Raw genomic sequence first — 23,915 nt, 5'->3', positions numbered from 1 at the left:
TGGAGAGAGACACTAGACAAGACATAGAGACAGCAACAGAAGAATAGGATATGATGGAAAGAGACACCAGACAAGACATAGAGACAGCAGCAGAAGAATAGGATATGATGGAAAGAGACACCAGACAAGACATAGAGACAGCAACAGAAGAATAGGATATGATGGAAAGAGACACCAGACAAGACACAGAGACAGCAACAGAAGAATAGGATATGATGGAAAGAGACACCAGACAAGACACAGAGACAGCAACAGAAGAATAGGATATGATGGAGAGAGACACCAGACAAGACATAGAGACAGCAACAGAAGAATAGGACATGATGGAGAGAGACACCAGACAAGACATAGAGACAGCAACAGAATAATATGATATGATGGAGAGAGACACCAGACAAGACACAGAGACAGCAACAGAAGAATAGGATATGATGGAGAGAGACACCAGACAAGACATAGAGACAGCAACAGAAGAATAGGATATGATGGAAAGAGACACCAGACAAGACATAGAGACAGCAACAGAAGAATAGGATATGATGGAAAGAGACACCAGACAAGACATAGAGACAGCAACAGAATAATATGATATGATGGAGAGAGACACTAGACAAGACATAGAGACAGCAACAGAAGAATAGGATATGATGGAAAGAGACACCAGACAAGACATAGAGACAGCAGCAGAAGAATAGGATATGATGGAAAGAGACACCAGACAAGACATAGAGACAGCAACAGAAGAATAGGATATGATGGAAAGAGACACCAGACAAGACACAGAGACAGCAACAGAAGAATAGGATATGATGGAAAGAGACACCAGACAAGACATAGAGACAGCAACAGAATAATAGGATATGATGGAGAGAGACACCAGACAAGACATAGAGACAGCAACAGAAGAATAGGATATGATGGAAAGAGACACCAGACAAGACACAGAGACAGCAACAGAAGAATAGGATATGATGGAGAGAGACACCAGACAAGACATAGAGACAGCAACAGAAGAATAGGACATGATGGAGAGAGACACCAGACAAGACATAGAGACAGCAACAGAATAATATGATATGATGGAGAGAGACACCAGACAAGACACAGAGACAGCAACAGAAGAATAGGATATGATGGAAAGAGACACCAGACAAGACATAGAGACAGCAACAGAATAATATGATATGATGGAGAGAGACACCAGACAAGACATAGAGACAGCAGCAGAAGAATAGGATATGATGGAGAGAGACAGATTGGCTCAATGGCAAGGTCAGAGTTTATGTTTTAAGTTTGAGTGGTTTTTGGAAATACACTGTTGTTATATTCATGGATTTAACTGTTGAAATTCCTTCCCGGACCCCCGTACTGGCTATGGGCTAGGGCAACAATGTCTTCAAATCCTAGGGGAGAATCCTAGGGGTACGTTTGGCAGGATCTTCAGTGATGAAGACTGCTGAACTTGCTGATGTTTCACAATATGCCATGTTTCAGTCACCAGGTCTCAACACAATTGAACACCACCATCAACAAAACACCAAATGATGGAATTTCTTGTGGAAGAATGATGTCACATCCCTCCAATAGACTTCAAGACAGTTGTAGAATGTATGCCAAGGCACATTGTAAGAGCTATAAAGAGAGAGGGAGGGGAGAGAGAACAGGCAGAACCTGATATGTAATGATCAGAGCAAACGAAAGCAACTTTCAACGACCTAATGATCATTTCAGACTCTGTTTCTATTGAGAGAGAGATTTAATTAAGGTAAGACGACGATTGTTATGTGTGTTAATATAGTTGATGATATTGTTATGTGTATTAATATAGTTGATGATATGTGTATTCATATAGTTAATTATATTTATAAAGGACAGTGTTGTAATAGTCCTTAAATGTTTGAAATAAATTAGACAGATTGGAACAGAACGAGTTCAACCCATGCGTCTGCCCCCAGGATGATCACTCCAACACTATCTAGAATCTGAAAGGGTTTTTTGGCTGTCCCCATAGGTTAACCCTTTGTAGAACCCTTTTTGGTACTAGGTAGAACACTTTTGGGTTCCATACAGAACCCTTTCCACAGAGGGTTCTACATGGAAGCCAGAAGGGTTCTACCTGGAACCCAAAAGCGTTCTCCTATGGGGACAGCCGGAGGACCCGTTTGGAACCCTTTATTCTAAGAGTGTACTGGATCATAGGTCTATAGACTTGTCTTCTCAAAACAGGCTTTTAAACACAACAAGCAACAAACAAACATTTTCTCTTTCTAATCTACTGTTTATGCTTTTCACTCAGGAAGGTATGTTGTGTGAAAGAGACAATTATTGTGGAAAGCCTAGGAACGTACACTTCCTCAAAACAGGTTGTGTGTATTCATTAGTGCCCACCATAGCAAAACATTTGGCAACAGAAACCAATTAGGTAGTGTTGTACAGTGTTTGGAGTAAACTGTTTATGCAACATTTTAAAACTGTTGGCTGTGAAGTAAATTAATGAATACAGTCTATGTAGTTGCCTACGGCTCGGCTGTTTATGCCTGCCTGATGCTGAACCCTGAACGTAGCCTGAGGGGTATTTATTATTATTTAACTATGCAAGTCAGTAAACCTGTCCTGGAACGGAGTTCCGCTAGCGGAAAGTGAAATTGCAGTGCGCCAAATTTAAACAGAAATCTCATAAATCAAATTTCTCAAACATTCAAGTATTAGGCACCATTTTAAAGATACACTTCTCGTTAATCCAGCCACCGTGTCTGATTTCAAAAAGGCTTTACAGCGAAAGCTCCACAAACGATTATGTTAGGTCACCACCAAGTCACAGAAAAACAGCCATTTTTCCAGCCAAAGAGAGGAGTCACAAAAAGCACAAATAGAGATAAAATTAATCACTAACCTTTGATGATCTTCATCAGATGACACTCATAGGACTTCATGTTACACAATACATGTATGTTTGTTCGATAAAGTGCATATTTATCAAAAAAAATCTCATTTTACATTGACAGTAGTTCAGTAGTTCCAAAACATGCAGTGATTTTGCAGAGAGCCACATCAATTTACAGAAATACTCATTATAAATGTTGATGAAAATACAAGTGTTATGCATGGAACTTAATGCAACCGCTGTGTCAGATTTCAAAAAAACTTTACAGAAAAAGCATTCCATGCAATAATCTGAGTACGGCGCTCAGAGCCCAAATCAGCCAAATAAATATCCGCCATATTGTGGAGTCAACAGAAGTCAGAAATAGCATTATAAATATTCACTTACCTTTGATGTTTTTCATCAGAATACAGGAATGCCAGTTCCACAATAAATGTTTGATTTGTTTGATAAAGTTCATAATTTATGTCCATATACCTCCTTTTGTTAGGGCGTTTGGTAAACAATTTCAAATGCGTGTGCAAGTCCAGCGGAAAGGTCGGACGAAAATTCCAAAAAGTTATACTACTGGTCGTAGAAACATTTCAAAATGAAGTATAGAATCAATCTTTAGGATGTTTTTAACAGACCTCATCCATCAGAATATACAGAGCGCTAGTCATCAGGAAGGTGCTCTCTCAGCAGAACGGAAAATATCTCAATGACTTGACATGTTCTGGTTGTGAATTCAGGCTACAAGGTGAGAATTCTGCCAAGGATTATTGTAAAGTGGGTAGAGAAATTAAATGTATGGTGTAATGTTAGTATAGTGAAGTTAAACACTCCTAACAGTAGTGAAGTAAAACACTCCTAACAGTCGATAAATTAAATGTATGGTGTAATGTTAGTATAGTGAATGGAAGTAAAACACTCCTAACAGTAGATAAATTAAATGTATGGTGTAATGTTAGTATAGTGAATGGAAGTAAAACACTCCTAACAGTAGATAAATTAAATGTATGGTGTAATGTTAGTATAGTGAAGTAAAACACTCCTAACAGTAGATAAATTAAATGTATGGTGTAATGTTAGTATAGTGAAGTAAAACACTCCTAACAGTAGATAAATTAAATGTATGGTGTAATGTTAGTATAGTGAAGTAAAACACTCCTAACAGTCTACTTCTACTGAGACAGGTTGGTGTCAGTTTAATCATACAACATGGAGCTGACTGGACCTGGTCAAGTCAAATTCAATATATCAATATTCAGATATTATAGTTCTACATTTAACTTTTCATATGATAATGTAATTGTATCATAGTTCCTCTAGTGTAGTGATCCTCTACATTTCATATGATAATGTAATTGTACCATAGTTCCACTATCGTGTAGTGATCCTCTACATTTCATATGATAATGTAATTGTATCATATTTCCTCTATAGTGTAGTGATCCTCTACATTTCATATGATAATGTAATTGTACCATAGTTCCACTATAGTGTAGTGATCCTCTACATTTCATATGATAATGTAATTGTACCATATTTCCTCTATAGTGTAGTGATTATCATATCATAATGTAATTGTATCATAGTTCCTCTATCGTGTTCTGACCTTCTCTATTTGAGCCACGTCACAATTCCAACCAAGTAACCCAATTGGTGCCAATTGGCGCGATGCGTAACTTGTTGGCCTTTTACAGGTGCGACCTGGGTTCACTTCCCCGCTGTTTGCTACAATGTTAATACCATAGACTACCTGATGAACAAAGAGAAACAATAATACGAGTCAAAGGATTTTAGGATAATATCAGTAAGTGTTGATTTAGAGTTGTCTTCTGGGTTCAGCCTTGTAGCTGCCTTTATCAATTGGGTGAAATGTAACTAATGACATGTCCTCAGAGTTGGGAGATAACCAGTCCCAGAGTTGGGAGATAACCAGTCCCAGAGTTGGGAGATAACCAGTCCCAGAGTTGGGAGATAACCAGTCCCAGTCTCAGAGTTGGGAGATAACCAGTCCCAGTCTCAGAGTTGGGAGATAACCAGTCCCAGTCTCAGAGTTGGGAGATAACCAGTCCCAGTCTCAGAGTTGGGAGATAACCAGTCCCAGTCTCAGAGTGGGGAGATAACCAGTCCCAGTCTCAGAGTTGGGAGATAACCAGTCCCAGTTTAAATCACTATGAGAACCATTTCATTATTTATCCAGAGCAGCAAGGGAATCTAGAGACTCAACCTTTGTAGAATCACAATCACCTTTATTCACCAAGTACATTTACACATACAGATGTAGGATCTTAATTTGAGTCAGTTTACTACAGTAAGAAAATATTCCTGCAGCAACAGGAAATGTGAATCATTATGTAAATTATAATTAATGGACATTATTGTAGGTTGATACATGTTTCGTAAGGAAAACAGAAGTCTGAAATTTCTAAGTGGAATTACAAACTTCAGAAGTCTTTTTCAAACTCAAATACAAGTTGATATGGTGCTGCTGGTGATACACAACATTTAGAGACAGAATACAGACAGATTAGTTTACACAAAGTTTCCCTTACAACATTATACACAACTAGGTAGAGTGAGCATAGAGCTATAAGAGAATAAACAGTGGCTATACAGTGGCTATACAGTACAGTGGCTATACAGTAGACTACAGTACAGTGGCTATACAGTAGACTAACAGTACAGTGGCTATACAGTCGACTAACAGTACAGTGGCTATACAGTAGACTAACAGTACAGTGGCTATACAGTAGACTAACAGTACAGTGGCTATACAGTAGACTAACAGTACAGTGGATATACAGTACAGTGGATATACAGTAGACTAACAGTACAGTGGCTATACAGTAGACTAACAGTACAGTGGATATACAGTACAGTGGATATACAGTAGACTAACAGTACAGTAGACTAACAGTACAGTGGCTATACAGTAGACTAACAGTACAGTGGCTATACAGTAGACTAACAGTACAGTAGATATACAGTACAGTGGATATACAGTAGACTAACAGTACAGTGGATATACAGTACAGTGGCTATACAGTAGACTAACAGTACAGTGGCTATACAGTAGACTAACAGTACAGTGGATATACAGTACAGTGGATATACAGTAGACTAACAGTACAGTAGACTAACAGTACAGTAGACTAACAGTACAGTGGCTATACAGTAGACTAACAGTACAGTGGCTATACAGTAGACTAACAGTACAGTAGATATACAGTACAGTGGATATACAGTAGACTAACAGTACAGTGGATATACAGTTGATATACAGTACAGTTGATATACAGTAGTGGATATACAGTAGACTAACAGTACAGTAGACTAACAGTACAGTAGACTAACAGTACAGTAGACTAACAGTACAGTAGACTCACAGTACAGTGGCTATACAGTAGACTAACAGTACAGTGGCTATACAGTAGACTAACAGTACAGTAGATATACAGTACAGTGGATATACAGTAGACTAACAGTACAGTGGATATACAGTTGATATACAGTACAGTTGATATACAGTAGTGGATATACAGTAGACTAACAGTACAGTAGACTAACAGTACAGTAGACTAACAGTACAGTAGACTAACAGTACAGTGGCTATACAATAGACATACAGTACAGTGGCTATACAGTTGATAAACAGTACAGTGGCTATACAGTTGATATACAGTACAGTGGCTATACAGTTGATAAACAGTACAGTGGCTATACAGTTGATAAACAGTACAGTGGCTATACAGTTGATATACAGTACAGTGGATATACAGTACAGTGGATATACAGTACAGTGGATATACAGTACAGTGGATATACAGTTGATAAACAGTACAGTGGCTATACAGTTGATAAACAGTACAGTGACTATACAGTTGATATACAGTACAGTGGATATACAGTACAGTGGCTATACTGTTGATATATAGTACAGTGGCTATACAGTACAGTAGATATACAGTACAGTGGCTATACAGTAGACACACAGTACAGTGGCTATACAGTAGACACACAGTACAGTGGCTATACAGTACAGTGGATATACAGTAGACATACAGTACAGTGGCTATACAGTACAGTGGCTATACAGTGGCTATACAGTAGACATACAGTACAGTGGCTATACAGTGGCTATACAGTAGACATACAGTACAGTGGCTATACAGTAGACATACAGTGGCTATACAGTAGCCATACAGTACAGTGGCTATACAGTAGACATACAGTGGCTATACAGTAGACTAACAGTACAGTGGCTATACAGTAGACATACAGTGGCTATACAGTAGACATACAGTGGCTATACAGTTGATATACAGTACAGTGGCTATACAGTAGACATACAGTACAGTGGCTATACAGTAGACATACAGTACAGTGGCTATACAGTAGACATACAGTGGCTATACAGTAGACATACAGTGGCTATACAGTAGACATACAGTGGCTATACAGTAGACATACAGTGGCTATACAGTAGACATACAGTGGCTATACAGTAGACTAACAGTACAGTGGATATACAATAGACACAGTACAGTGGATATACAATAGACATACAGTACAGTGGATATACAGTACAGTGGATATACAGTTGATAAACAGTACAGTGGCTATACAGTTGATAAACAGTACAGTGGCTATACAGTTGATAAACAGTACAGTGGCTATACAGTTGATATACAGTACAGTGGCTATACTGTTGATATACAGTACAGTGGCTATACAGTACAGTGGATATAGAGTACAGTGGATATACAGTTGATATAGAGTACAGTGGATATACAGTTGATATACAGTACAGTGGATATACAGTTGATATACAGTACAGTGGATATACAGTTGCTATACAGTACAGTGGATATACAGTTAATATACAGTACAGTGGATATACAGTTAATATACAGTACAGTGGATATACAGTTAATATACAGTACAGTGGATATACAGTTAATATACAGTTGATATACAGTACAGTGGATATACAGTTGATATACAGTACAGTGGATATACAGTTGATATACAGTACAGTGGATATACAGTTGATATACAGTACAGTGGATATACAGTTGATATACAGTACAGTGGATATACAGTTAATATACAGTACAGTTGATATACAGTACAGTGGATATACAGTTGATATACAGTACAGTGGATATACAGTTGATATACAGTTGATATACAGTTGACAAACAGTACAGTGGATATACAGTTGATAAACAGTACATTGGATATACAGTACAGTGGATATACAGTTGATATACAGTACAGTTGATAAACAGTACAGTGGATATACAGTACAGTTGATATACAGTACAGTGGATAAACAGTTGACATACAGTACAGTGGACATACAGTTGAAAAACAGTGCATTGGCTATACAGTTGATAAACAGTACAGTGGATATACAGTACAGTGGATATACAGTTGATATACAGTGGATATACAGTTGATATACAGTACAGTGGATATACAGTTGATATACAGTTGATATACAGTACAGTTGATATACAGTACAGTTGATATACAGTACAGTGGATATACAGTTGATATACAGTACAGTGGCTATACAGTTGATATACAGTACAGTGGATATACAGTTGATAAGTTGATAAACAGTACAGTGGATATACAGTTGATAAACAGTACAGTGGATATACAGTTGACATACAGTAGTGGATACATGGATACAGTCTCTATGGGCATCTGGCCCTCACGGGGCGGCAGGGTAGCCTAGTGGTTAGACCGTTGGACTAGTAACCGAAAGGTTGCAAGTTCAAATCCCCGAGCTGACAAGGTACATATCTGTCATTCTGCCCCTGAAAAGGCAGTTAACCCACTGTTCCTAGGCTGTCATTGAAAATAAGAATTTGTTCTTAATTAACTTATGGCTGCAGTTAAATGGTGCCCATTTCAAACGGCCTCGTACTCAATTCATGTGCAATTGCTCGTACAATATGCATATTATTATTATTATTGGATAGAAAACACTCTCTAGTTTCTAAAACCGTTTGAATTATTTCTCTGAGTGAAACAGAACTCATTCTGCAGCACTTTTCCTGACCCGGAAGTTGAAAGTCTGAAATCAATGCTCTCTTCCTCTTCCTGCCTATACATGGGCATGATACGTAAGAGTCTACGTACACTTCATACACCTTCCCCTTGTTGTCAAGAGGCGGTGAGAGAAGAAATTTCGTGTTTATCTGGGTCTGAGGTGGAATTAAAGCTCTTTGTATGACGTGACCGTCCATATCCTGTTTCTGGAGCGCGCGAAAGGGGACATGGATTTGCCTTCTGTTTAGCTGTCGTTATGGACGACTAACATCTCCGGTTTGGATTTTATTTGATACATGTGACCATATCATCGTAAAGTATGTTTTTTCAATATAGTTTAATCAGATTATTGACTTTGTTGACGTTGGAGAGATCCGTGCCACTTGGCAAGTGCCCATGCTAAATGATCAGGGAAATTTGCCATTCCAGATCCAAACAACGACTATTCTGGACAAAGGACACCTTGTCCAACATTCTGACGGAAGATCACCAAAAGTAAGAAACATTTTATGATGCTATTTCTAATATCTGTCGTGCATGTGAACTAGTCGTCGGCGCCCAAGTGTTTCTGGCTATTGTGGCTACGCTAATATAACGCTACATTTTGTTTGCTGTAAAACATTTAATAAATCGGAAATATTGTCTGGAATCACAAGATGCCTGTCTTTCAATTGCTGTACACTATGTATTTTTCAGAAATGTTTTATGATGAGTAATTAGGTATTTGACGTTGATGTCTGTAAATATTATGGCTGCTTTCGGTGCAATTTCTGATTGTAGCTGAAATGTGAACTATGATTTATACCTGAAATATGCTAATTTTTCGAACAAAACATATGCAATACAATAAATATGTTATCAGACTGTCATCTGATGAAGTTGTTTCTTGGTTAGTGGCTATTTATATCTTTATTTGGTCGAATTTGTGATAGCTACTGATGGAGAAAAAACTGATGGAGTAAGAAAAGTGGTGTCTTTTACTAACGTGGTTAGCTAATAGATTTACATATTGTGTCTTCCCTGTAACACATTTTAAAAATAGGACATGTTGGCTGGATTCACAAGATGTGTACCTTTCATCTTGTGTCTTGGACTTGTTAATGTGTGAAAGTTAAATATTTAAAAAAAATATCTTTTGAATTTCGCGCCCTGCACTTGAGCTGGATGTTGTCATAAGTGTACCGGTGTCGGGCTGCAGCCCAAACAGGTTAACTGACTTGCCTAGTTTTTATGTCGCTCTGGATAAGAGCGTCTGCTAAATGACTTAAATGTAAATGTCTATGGACCAGGTGGCCAGTTGGTGAGGGCCACAGCATAGTCCTTTAGTCTCTATGGGCCAGGTGGCCAGTTGGTGAGGGCCACAGCATAGTCATTTAGTCTCTATGGACCAGGTGGCCAGTTGGTGAGGGCCACAGCATAGTCATTTAGTCTCTATGGGCCAGTCGGTGAGGGCCACAGCATAGTCCTTTAGTCTCTATGGGCCAGGTGGCCAGTTGGTGAGGGCCACAGCATAGTCATTTAGTCTCTATGGACCAGGTGGCCAGTTGGTGAGGGCCACAGCATAGTCCTTTAGTCTCTATGGGCCAGTCGGTGAGGGCCACAGCATAGTCCTCTAGTCTCTATGAGTCAGTTGGTGAGGGCAACATCAAGGGGAAAGAAACTGTTCAGATGGGGGTCTATAACATCCAATCACAGAGGTTTACAGCAGCTGACAGTTACAACTTCATCGCTTCTAACTCAATGTCTTTTTCAGATAGACATAATCTCTGTACAGATGACAAACTTTTACAAGGCTTATCACTTATCATGCTGACAAACCTGATTGTCACTGAACTGATCCGAACAGGTTTAGACTGGTCATCTATGATATGTAGGCTATAGCCGAGGTATAGACCTTGATCTGCATATCACTAACAAACCACTATTATACATTATAACCTAGTCTACTTTACATAATATAACATCTACATATCACTACCAACCCACTACTATACATTATAACCTAGTCTACTTTACATAATATAACACCTGTTACTTGTTGAAAATAAACTTTCTGAATGGATCAATAGGGGGGCACTGTTTTCGCTTTGTAAAAAATCGTGCCCAAATTAAACTGCCTCGTACAATATGCATATTATTATTACTATTGGATAGAAAACACTCTAGTTTCTAAAACCGTTTGAATTATATCTGTGAGTAAAACAGAACTCATTTTGCAGCAAACTTCCTGTCAGAAAGTGAAAAATCTGAAATCGAGGCTCTGTTCCAGGGCCTTCCTATTAATTTGCCTGAAATATATGGCTCTACATGCACTGCATACGCCTTCCACTAGATGTCAACAGGCAGTGAGAGGTGGAATTGGGTGTCTAGCTTGATCTGAGGCCGAACAAGAGCTTTTGGAATGACGTGTCTGGAATTTTCATTGTCTTGGAAGGCGCGAGAAGGAACCCCAGATTGCGTTCTGAAAAGCTTTCGGTATAGACGTTAGATATCTCCGGCTCTGATTTTATTTGATATATGTGATAAAAACATCATAAAGTAATTATTTTAAACCGAGTTATATCAGTTTATTGAACATTTATTGCGATTTTCGGAATTCTTTTCTTTGCGTTATGTGAAGTTGGGCACGTTTGCGCCACATGGCTAGCTTTGGTTGCTAATTCGACAGGAGAAGAGGACATTCTACAACCAAACAACGATTATTCTGGACAAGGACTCCTTGTACAACATTCTGATGGAAGTTCAAAAGTAGGAACCATTTATGTTATTTCATATTTCTGTTGAAAATTTTTAGTCATATTTTCCACCCTTATTTTGGGCGCTGTCTCGTTATAACGTAAGCTGTATGTCGTACTAAAGTTACTTTTAAAAATCTAACACAGCGGTTGCATTAACCTGTTGATAGGGGGCGCTATTTACACTTTGGGGAAAAATCGTTCACAATTTAAACGGCCTCGTACTCAATTCTTGCTCGTACAATATGCATATTATTATTACTATTGGATAGAAAACACTCTAGTTTCTAAAACCGTTTGAATTATTTCTCTGAGTGAAACAGAACTCCTTCTGCAGCACTTTTCCTGTCAGGGAGTGAGATTTCAGAAATCCAGGTCCCTGTTCTGAGATCAGTTTATAAGTCCCCATGCAAGCTATGAGGGTACATGCACTGCATACGCCTTCCTCTAGATGTCAGTAAGCGGTGAGACTTTGAATGGAGTCGATTGCGCAATCTGGGACCTTATATTAGCCTTGGAACAGGAAGTACCGTTCTTTTCAACAGTGCGCTTGGCGCATGAAGACATCAGAATGGCGTCCTGCAAACGCTTTCGTTTAGTATTTCTATATCTCCAGTCATGTTTTTATTCGTTATAGGTGTTAAAGACATCATAAGGTAGTTAATTTAAACCGACTTATAGCAGTTTATAGCAGTTTATTGCGAATTTCTGGGATTTCTTTGTCATGCGCATTCACGAGTTGGACACCACTCCAGTTGGCGGCTAACGTTTAGCGGCTAATTCGACCGGACAAGAGGACATCTTTCAACCCAAAGACGATTGTTTTGAAGAAATGACACCTTGCCCAAGATTCTGATGGAAGCTCAGCTAATAGTAAGCAGTCTTTATGCTGTTAATTCGTACTTATGTTGACAAATGTCAGATAATAATTCCGCCATGAATTATGGTGCGGTCTCGCTTTAGCGCGCGCTGTATGCTTGAAGTAATGTTAATTTTAAAAATGTAACCCAGCGATTGCATTAAGAACTAATTTCTTTCAATTGCTGTCCAACCTGTATTTTTTAGTCAAGTTTTGGAATAGTTACTGATTAGAATAGGTGCCTTTTCAAAGTATTCTCCTGCCATTTTCTGGGCAGCTTTGCTACTTTTCTCATTGTATAACACGATTTGTGCAGCTAAATATGCACATTTTCGAACAAACTCTATATGCGTTGTGTAATATGATGTTATAGGACTGTCATCTGAAGAATTCTGAGAAGGTTAGTGAAAAAATTAATATCTTTTGGTGGTTTATACGTAATGGCTATGTTTGGCTTGAATCAATGCTATTGTGAGCTATTGTGATGTTTGCTATTGTGCTAAGTTAATATAACGTTATATTGTGGTTGCTGTAAAACACTTAGAACATCTGAAATATTGTCTGGATTCACAAGATCTGTGTCTTTCAATTGCTGTACGCTGTGTATTTTTAAGAAATGTTTTATGATGAGTAATTAGGTAATACACGTTGGTCTCTATAATTGCTCTGGCTGCTTCGGTGCTATTTTTGACGGTAGCTCTGATGGTAGCTGCAATGTAAAACTGATTTATACCTCAAATACGCAAATTTTTCTAACAAAACATAGATTTATTGTGTAACATGTTATAAGACTGTCATCTGATGAAGTTGTTTCTTGGTTAGTTAGGTTGGCTTTGTGCATGGTACCTGTGCTGTGAAAAATGTCTGTCCTTCGTATTTGGTGGTGAGCTACCATAAATATACGTGCTGTTTTCGCTGTAAAACATTTTAAAAATCGGACATGTTGACTGGATTCACAAGATGTGTATCTTTCATTTGCTGTATTGGATTTGTTAATGTGTGAAAGTTAAATATTTCAAAAAAATATTTTTTGAACTTCGTGCTCTGCCTTTTCAGTGGAATGTGGGAGGAGTTCCGCTAGCGGAACGCAGGGGCTAGACAGGTTAAGAACTAATGTATCTTTCATTTGCTGTACAACATGTATTTTTTAGTAAAGTTTATGATGAGTTATTTGATTAAATTAGGTAACTGTCCAAGATTTCTCCGGACAATTTTGTGCATTTTGACTACGTATTCACATTGTAAAACCACGATTTGTACCGCTAATATATGCACATTTTCGAACAAAACATATATGTATTGTGTAATATGATGTTATAGGACTGTCATCTGATGAAGTTTGTCAAGGTTAGTGAATAATTTTATATATTTTGCTGTTTTTTTGCGATCGCTACCTTTGCGGTGAATGAATGCGGTTGTGTGGTTAGCTATTGTAGTAAGCTAATATAATGCTATATTGTGTTTGCTGTAAAACACTTAAAAAATCTGAAATATTGTCTGGATTCACAAGATGTTTGTCTTTAATTTGCTAATAGTAATAAGCGAATGAAAGATACACATCTTGTGAATCCAGCCATCATTTCTGATTTTTAAAATGTTTTACAGGGAAGACACAATATGTAAATCTATTAGCTAACCACATTAGCAAAAAACAACACTTTTTTTACTCCACCATTTTTTTCCTGCATATCACAAATTCGACCAAATAAAGATATAAATAATCACTAACCAAGAAACAACTTCATCAGATGACAGTCTGATAACACATTTATTGTATAGCATATGTTTTGTTCGAAAAATGTGCATATTTCAGGTATAAATCATAGTTTTACATTGCAGCCACCATCACAACTCACCAAAGTAACTAGAATAACTACAGAGAGCAACGTGAATTACCTATATACTCATCATAAAAATGTATGAAAAATACAGTGTACAGCAAATGAAAGACAAAGATCTTGTGAATCCAGCCAATATCAGATTTTTTAAGTGTTTTACAGCGAACACAATATAGCATTATATTAGCTTACTACAATAGCCAACACAGCAGCATTGATTCATGCACGTTAGCGATAGCGAATAAACCAGCAAAAGATATTATATTTTTCACTAACCTTCTCAACTTCAGATGACAGTCGTATAACATCATATTACACAATACATATGGTTTGTTCGAAAATGTGCATATTTAGCGGCACAAATCGTGGTTATACAATGAGAATAGTAGCCAAGCTGCAAACAAAATGTCAGGAGAAATCTTGGGAGAGGCACCTAATCTAATCAATAACTAATCATAAACTTGACTAAAAAATACAGGTTGGACAGCAAATGAAAGATACATTAGTTCTTAATGCAACCGCTGTGTTAGATTTTTAAAATTAACGTTACTACGACATACAGCGTGCGTTAAAGCGAGACCGCACCGAAATTAATGGCGGAATAATAGTTTAACATTTTAACAGAACAACGAATTAACATCATAAATAGTTCTTACTATTTGATGAGCTTCCATCAGAATCTTGTGCAAGGTGTCCTTTGTCCAAAATAATCGTTGCTCGGTTGTAGATTGTCTTCTTCAACTTTGGAATTAGCAGCAAACATTAGCCATGTGGCGAAGACGTGTCCAACTCACTATAACGCAGCACAAATGAAATACCGAAAATCGCAATATACTGATTTAAAAACTGATATAATTCAGTTTAAAATAACTACATTATGATGTTTTTAACACCTATATCAAATAAAATCAGAGCCGGATATATCTAACGCCTATAACGAGAGCTTTTCAGAATGCAATCCCGAGGTCCGTCTTGCGTCATGAAGAACGTTGAAAAGACTGTACACCCGGTTCCAAGAGCTTTTATACGGCCCCAGATATACCTAGACACCCCATTCCAATTCTCACTGCTTACTGACATCTAGGGGAAGGCGTATGCAGTGCATGTAGACCCATAGATTACATGCAAATTAATTAACTGACCCTGGAACAGAGGCCCCGATTTCAGATTTCTCACTTTCTGACAGGAAGTTTGCTGCAAAATGAGTTCTGTTTTACTCACAGGTATAATTCAAACGGTTTTAGAAACTAGAGTGTTTTCTATCCAATAGTAATAATAATATGCATATTGTACGAGCAAGAATTGAGTACGAGGCAGTTTAAGTCGAAATGGCGCCCCCCTATTAATAAATGATGACAACTGACATTCAAGAATTACTGTGTTAACCACAACCACGATGTTGTTTCTCTGTTTAGGGGCCAGTTCTCTAAAATGACTCACTCTGGGGAACATGACACCAACGCTAACCGGTGAGATGACAGTTTTGTTTAAGAATTATTAAGAGTTTATTTCCAAAATGCTATTTCCAAAAATATTTACATTTGTTTTTTAATCAGAAATGGTAAATATTACCCCCGAGATACCTTCAATTGCCACATTTATAGCCATGCCCAATTTAGGATTATTATTTAACAATGTGATGTTGCGCTCCAAAGGGACAACTTGAAATAACATGATGTAGATAATTAAATAATCAAAAGAAAAACATGTTTATTTTACTCTTAGAAAAGAAGGCTCCTTATAGAACCAAAAAGGCTTCTATCACTTCCTTAATATATATGGAACCACTAAAAGTTATATACAGTGGGGAGAACAAGTATTTGATACACTGCCGATTTTGCAGGTTTTCCTAATTACAAAGCATGTAGAGGTCTGTAATTTTTATCATAGGTACACTTCAACTGTGAGAGACGGAATCTAAAACAAAATAAGAAAATCACATTGTATGATTTAAGTAATTAATTTGCATTTTATTGCATGACATAAGTATTTGATCACCTACCAACCAGTAAGAATTCCGGCTCTCACAGACCTGTTAGTTTTTCTTTAAGAAGGCCTCCTGTTCTCCACTCATTACCTGTATTAACTGCACCTGCTTGAACTAGTTACCTGTATAAAAGACACCTGTCCACAACCTCAATCAAACAGACTCCAACCTCTCCACAATGGCCAAGACCAGAGAGCTCTGTAAGGACATAAGGGATAAAATTGTAGACCTGCACAAGGCTGGGATGGACTACACGACAATAGGCAAGCAGCTTGGTGAGAAGGCAACAACTGTTGGCACAATTAGAAAATGGAAGAAGTTCAAGATGATGGTCAATCACCCTCGGTCTGGGGCTCCATGCAAGCAGCAATGATCATGAGGAAGGTGAGGGATCAGCCCAGAACTACACGGCAGGACCTGGTCAATGACCTGAAGAGAGCTGGGACCACAGTCTCAAAGAAAACCATTAGTAACACACTACGCCGTCATGGATTAAAATCCTGCAGCGCACGCAAGGTCCCCCTGCTCAAGCCAGCGCATGTCCAGGCCCGTCTGAAGTTTGCCAATGACCATCTGGATGATCCAGAGGAGGAATGGGAGAAGGTCATGTGGTCTGATGAGACAAAAATAGAGCTTTTTGGTCTAAACTCCACTCGCCGTGTTTGGAGGAAGAAGAAGGATGAGTACAACCCCAAGAACACCATCCCAACCGTGAAGCATGGAGGTGGTAACATCATTCTTTGGGGATGCTTTTCTGCAAAGGGGACAGGACGACTGCACCGTATTGAGGGGAGGATGGATGGGGCCATGTATCGCGAGATCTTGGCCAACAACCTCCTTCCCTCAGTAAGAGCATTGAAGATGGGTCGTGGCTGGGTCTTCCAGCATGACAACGACCCGAAACACACAGCCAGGGCAACTAAGGAGTGGCTCCGTAAGAAGCATCTCAAGGTCCTGGAGTGGCCTAGCCAGTCTCCAGAGCTGAACCCAATAGAAAATCTTTGGAGGGAGCTGAAAGTCCGTATAGCCCAGCGACAGCCCCGAAACCTGAAGGATCTGGAGAAGGTCTGTATGGAGGAGTGGGCCAAAATCCCTGCTGCAGTGTGTGCAAACCTGGTCAAGAACTACAGGAAACGTATGATCTCTGTAATTGCAAACAAAGGTTTCTGTACCAAATATTAAGTTCTGCTTTTCTGATGTATCAAATACTTATGTCATGCAATAAAATGCATATTAATTACTTAAAAATCATACAATGTGATTTTCTGGATTTTTGTTTTAGATTCCGTCTCTCACAGTTGAAGTGTACCTATGATAAAAATTACAGACCTCTACATGCTTTGTAAGTAGGAAAACCTGCAAAATCGGAAGTGTATCAAATACTTGTTCTCCCCACTGTGTATATATATATATGGGTTCAGTGAAGAACCTCTTGAGTTCTGATCAACAAAAGGTTAATGTTTTGAAACACGAAGAACGCACGAACAGGTACAGACTACAACAAACGAAATAACGAACAAACAAACCGAAACAGTCCCGTGTAGTGCATAGACAGACACGGAAGACAATCACCCACAAACAAACATTGTGAACAGCCAACCTTTATATGGTTCTCAATCAGAGAAACGTCAAACGTCCCTGATCGAGAACCATATAAGGCTAATTACCAGTGACCTAAACATAGAAACACAAAACATAGAATGCCCACCCCAACTAAACACATACAAAATAACAGAAAACAGGTCAGGAACGTGACAGAAATATCAAAACATTATTTTTAACTAATCCAAAGCATTTACATGTGGCTCAGGAACCACTGACTCACTGCATTATTCTATAGTATTATCAAGACACCTGCTGTGAACTCTTAACTACTTAGGACAGCTCACGAGGTGTCCTAAATATCTGCTGACTAGGTGGAACTAACGACTTCATGCATAGCTTTAATTTATACCCATAAGAGTAAAATGTCTTTATTCTCAGCACTTATACGACCAATTTTGTACTCTGAGTCACTTTGTGGATATGGGCCCAGATCGCAACACATTGTTATAAAAAAAGTTGAATGCTTTTTTTTACATAATACAAAAATATGAATATTAGTAATGTAACCCACTGTAAAGACTGGGTTTAGTTGATTGTGCCACTGTTCTGGAACTTTCCGCGTTCCGTGTCCACATACGATGTGGTGCCAAGGATACTGTCCGGTTACGCGCAGAGTGGACTGAGGTGATCTTGGGGAATAACGAGACACAGTTTATCATTAAATTAAGCTGAGGTTTATAGTTAAATTATCTTTTTGCTTTACAGTCAGGGACAGTATGAGTGTAGCCAGATCATTTTCACTCTCTATCGTCGTTTCATTTTGTGGTTCACCGGATTCATCATCGAGACGAGGGACAGACGAACGACCTGCTAGCTAGCTAAGCTAGTTGGAACAGCTAGATAAGCTAGCTAGCTACTCTACCAGCAGCATCCTAGTAATCCTAGCTAGTCGGTACAGCAATGTAAGTTAGCTAGCTACTCTACCAGCAGCATCCTAGTAATCCTAGCTAGTCGGTACAGCAATGTAAGCTAGCTAGCTACTCTACCAGCAGCATCCTAGTAATCCTAGCTAGTCGGTACAGCAATGTAAGTTAGCTAGCTACTCTACCAGCAGCATCCTAGTTTTATTTACCTTTATTTAACTACGCAAGTCAGTTAAGAACAAATTCTTATTTTCGGTTGTTTCTTCCACCTGTTAAATTCCGTGGGGGCTTCTCCCTCTCTCGTTGACGGATGCTGTCTACCTCTGTCCGTTTTTCCTCTCTTCACTAGATGGACGGTTACTTTAGTGTTCAATCCATCTAAAGGTTGGACTTTTTTAATATTGTTTTCGGGGCGCCTTAAGTAGGCGGGACACATTACATTTTTTTCTAATAAAAACATGGCATGGGATTTAGCTTTTTTTGTTTTGTTATTTTATTATATGTATTATTGCATGGCAGAACACTTGATAAACAAGCCGCATTAGTTTCATTTTTCAAATGTGGTTTGAACTGGGTGAATTAATAACTTTTGTGAAAGCCCAGCAATTGGCATGGTATAGGTGGGGCAGGTTTGAGACTGATCTAAGGAATTAATGAGAAAAATACATTTTATTTCTCAGCTGCCTCACCAATGTCTGTACGTGAATTAATACATTTTAATTACTAAATATTTCCAATAGAAGGCAGCATAAGACCATGAAGCATCAGTTATAGGCTACAAGCAGCAATATGATTGACATAAAATAGCATGCAACCACAGACTATATGTCCCATGATTTTCTAAAATGGTCACTCATTACTTTGCAGTTAACTTTAGCTATATATCTTTTTAGGGCTGTGTTGCTTTTGGGAAAACAACAAAGATAGCAAATATAGCAGGTATTGAACAACCCTATACATATACTGCCACATAATCCCTAGTCAGCTCTAACCTCAACTCCAGTATACATACATTATAAACAAGTTTCTTAATATCTCATATTGGAACTAAACAGGAATAGAAAAGACGAGTGCATCTAAAAAATCCAATAAATAAATTATATCAACCAGTTAGCAAATGTACCTCAACATGCCCCTCATTTGCTCGAGAGTGACGGCACAAGCTTTCTGGCGGGGCTGAGTTGTGGGACTACTTGTGCGAGAAGGCAGAATGGATCGATGCTGGTTGACGAATTTGACATTGAATGTACTACTAGAATTTTTTTTTTTTTAATCGACTAAAGTAGGGGGAGTGATGATGTTTCCAGGGAGAAAACTAAACTAATCTTCTGAAATATCATTAGTGGTCTTATGCTTCCATCTATTGGAGCAACTGCAGTAGTACTGAATAATGTGTAATTCCTTACTAAAGTAGTATTTACTCAGAATAGCAAAACATAACATTTTCTAGTTCATTTTACCACTTACAACCATAAAATAACAATTTATAGCATAACAAATAATGAAACTGACATAAACCAAAAACATCATACATTTAGGTAATTATATACATATTGTAATGACCCGGCTGGGTCATTAAAGAGAAAAGAGACGGACTCCAGGTGTACAGGTTAGAACACAGGTTTATTCCTAAACTGGGCTATTGTTCAGGCCACAGCCCACGCCGCTAAATGCCGAACGTACACAATTATACATGTCGAGTTAAGGTCACACTCATAGGAACAGATCAAGGCCCGAACAGAAGAGAGAGATATGAGACACTCATCCCTCTTTATGCATTTCCAAATCCCGCGGGATTACCCATCATACCCCCCCAACCTTTCCATCTGTCCTGACATATTTAACCCCTGCTAGTAGCCATGAGAACCATAACACACCCACAAACACAGAACACAATACCGGGTCGTTACAATATATATAAATTATACAAAACCGTTCAAAAGTTTGGGGTCACTTAGAAATGTGCATGTGTGTCCAGTTTATGTGTGAGTGAGTTTAGGTGTATCACTCTGTTCTTCTGCTTACCGCTACAGTGTGGAACATGGTGGAGAGAACACAATGAATCCTGGGCCTAGAAATTGTGAGTGTTGACTGCTGTGAAGAATATGACTAAGAATAAGTCTTAATTCAAGTTAAGTCAAAGTCAAAGACCACCATCATTACTGACTTGGTCATATTAAATATCAGCTGTAGTTCTACAGAAGCAGAAATCAGGGATATCTGTAACGGCAGCCTTCCCTCTCTTCACGAGAAGAGAGGGTGTAACAGGGATCGGACCAACACGCAGCGTAGCCAGTGCTCAACATGTTTAATAAAACAATAAACAGTGAACACTTAACACGATACAAAATAACAAAATGTGGCAAACCGATATAGTCCTAGCTGGTGCAGAGAAAACACAGAGACAGGAAACAACCACCCACAATCCCCAACACAAAACAAGCCACCTATATATGATTCCCAATCAGAGACAACACAAAACATCTGCCTCTGATTGAGAACCATATTAGGCCAAACATAGAAACAGACAAACTAGACACACAACATAGAATGCCCACCCAACTCACGTCCTGACCAACACTAAAACAAGCAAAACACATAAGAACTATGGTCAGAACGTGACAAAGAGTTGCTTTGACAATGTGTGTGACTCTGTGTGTTTGTGTGTGTGGCATGTTCATGTTACGTAAGAAATGTGTATTTGTGTTCATGATGCAAACAGGTGTGTGTGTGTGTGTGTGTGTGTGTGTGTGTGTGTGTGTGTGTGTGTGTGTGTGTGTGTGTGTGTGTGTGTGTGTGTGTGTAATTAATGGGATTAAGTGTGTTTTATATTACCAGACAGTATAACATATGATCATTCAACAAGTCTCAAGTTACCTTAACTTCTCCTTTTGATACCTAGAAACATCTACATTAAATGAATTAGTGAAAAGTGAGTTAACATTCTAATGTGAATGATGATGATTTCTAATATTGTGTCTGGTTTCATCCATCAGATGTCTGTGATCTCACACTGGACCCAAACACAGTAGACAGACTCCTCTCTCTGTCTGAGGAGAACAGAAAGGTGACACGTAGGAGAGAGAAGCAGCCGTATCCTGATCACCCAGAGAGATTTGAGGGCTGTGGACAGGTGCTGTGTAGAGAGGGTCTGACTGGGCGCTGTTACTGGGAGGTAGAGTGGAGTGGGAGAGGGGCTTTTATAGGAGTGACATATAAAGGAATCAACAAGAGAGGAGAGGTTGATGACTGTTGTCTTGGATACAATCTGTTGCAAGACTGTTGGCTTGGAGCCAATGACAAGTCCTGGAGTCTGACCTGCTCTGACAACAGTTACACTGCCTGTCACAATAATAATCTCACTACCATAGACGTCCCCTCCTCCAGCTCCCACAGAGTAGGAGTGTATCTGGACTGGCCAGCCGGCACTCTGTCCTTCTATAGAGCCTCCTCTGACACACTGACCCACCTGTACACATTCACCTCCACATTCACTGAGCCCCTCTATCCAGGGTTTGGGGTTTGGTATGACTCCTCAGTGTCCCTGAAATAATAACCTGACACACACACACACACACACACACACACACACACACACACACACACACACACACACACACACACACACACTGGACACACACACACTGGACACACACACACACACACTGGACACACACACACACACACACTGGACAAATATACACACACACACACTGGACAGATACATACACACACACTGGACACACGCACACTGGACACACACACACACACACACACTGGACACACTGGACACACACACACACTGGACACACACACACTGGACACACACACACAGAGACTGGACACACACACTCACACTGGACACACACACACTGGACACACTGGACACACACACACATACTGGACACACACACACTGGACACACACACACACACTCACACTGGACACACACACACACACACTGGACACACACACACACTGGACACACTGGACACACACTGGACACACACACACAGACACACTGGACACACACACACACACACACACACACACACACTGGACACACACACACTGGACACACACACACACACACTGGACAGACACACACACACTGGACACACACACACACTGGAGAAACACACACACACACACACACAGTGGACACACGGGACACACACACACACACACACACACACACACACACACACACACACAACACACACACATGCGTGTCTTCCTATAATTGTGACAATAACACTGTTAAAATACCAATGTGATCATTTGTTGTATATCTTTATGTTGAAAACAAATTGTACAATTATATATGGACATACGATACATAGTTTTACAAGTATACAAGGATATATTGTACTTTTCATAATAAAACATACTTGAAACAAGAAAAGCATGTTAATTGTGAAAACAGTTTGGTTATTGATGTTACGTTTCCTCTGTCAGGTTGACGTTAACCTGCGACTGGTTGAAACATGAAACTAATATGAAATGAAATACAAACAATTAAATATGTGAAATTGAATTAAACAAATTGTACAACAGAGTGTTGTGATGCAGGGTTACTATAGCAACAGAGTTCTCTCTCTCTGTTCTCTCTGCCCTCTCTGTTCCCTCTGCTCTTTCTGCTGTCTCTCTGCGCTCTGCTCTCTGCTTTCCCTCTCTGCTCTCTCTTTGCTCCCTCTTCTCTCTGCTCTCTCTCTCTCCCTCTGCTCTCTGCTCTCTCTCTCTCTGCTCTCTTTCTCTCTTTTCTCTGCTCTATCTCTCACTCTCTGCTATCTCTCTCTGCTCTCTCCCTCCCTGCTCTCTCTCGCTCTCTCTTCTCTCTGCTCTCTCTCCCTCTCTCTGTTCGCTCTCTGCTCTCTCTCTGCTCTCTGTTCCTCTCTGCTCTCTCTCGCTCTCTGCTCTCTCTTCTCTCTCAGCCTGCTCTCTCTCTGCTCTGCTGTTCTCTCTTTTCTCTGCTCTCTTTCTGCTCTCTGCTCTCTCTGCTATCTCACTCTCTGCTCTCTCTGCTCTGCTGTTCTCTCTTTTCTCTGCTCCCTCTGCTCTCTCTCTCTCTGCTATCTCACTCTTTGCTCTCT

The 23,915-nt window shown here is 39.2% G+C and overlaps 1 protein-coding gene and 1 long non-coding RNA gene across 3 annotated transcripts in view; both read left to right on the top strand.

Moving 5' to 3' along the window:
- LOC139569930 (uncharacterized) overlaps nucleotides 1-23,915 on the top strand; it is an 823,452-nt gene that overhangs the window by 760,704 nt on the left and 38,833 nt on the right. The gene's annotated exons all lie outside the window — the stretch shown is intronic.
- On the top strand, nucleotides 1,667-22,815 carry LOC139560072 (stonustoxin subunit beta-like). Its single transcript, XM_071376946.1, has 5 exons — nucleotides 1,667-1,765; nucleotides 9,365-9,430; nucleotides 15,783-15,836; nucleotides 20,856-20,902; nucleotides 21,819-22,815. The coding sequence occupies exons 3-5, from the start codon at nucleotides 15,799-15,801 to the stop codon at nucleotides 22,373-22,375; spliced, it is 642 nt and encodes a 213-aa protein (XP_071233047.1). The 5' UTR covers nucleotides 1,667-1,765; nucleotides 9,365-9,430; nucleotides 15,783-15,798; the 3' UTR covers nucleotides 22,376-22,815.

This window comes from Salvelinus alpinus, chromosome 1 (genome assembly GCF_045679555.1).
Source record: "Salvelinus alpinus chromosome 1, SLU_Salpinus.1, whole genome shotgun sequence".
Classification (NCBI taxonomy): domain Eukaryota; kingdom Metazoa; phylum Chordata; class Actinopteri; order Salmoniformes; family Salmonidae; genus Salvelinus; species Salvelinus alpinus.
This window is presented reverse-complemented; position numbering and strand designations above follow the sequence as displayed.

Bases quoted from the DNA above. Each gene is read 5' to 3' on its own strand.
- LOC139560072 (XM_071376946.1), top strand. From the start codon at position 15,799: ATGACTCACTCTGGGGAACATGACACCAACGCTAACCG. The intron at 15,837-20,855 runs GTGAGATGACAG...TTACCGCTACAG, and splicing joins CATGACACCAACGCTAACCG to TGTGGAACATGGTGGAGAGA. The intron at 20,903-21,818 runs GTGAGTGTTGAC...TTCATCCATCAG, and splicing joins GAATCCTGGGCCTAGAAATT to ATGTCTGTGATCTCACACTG.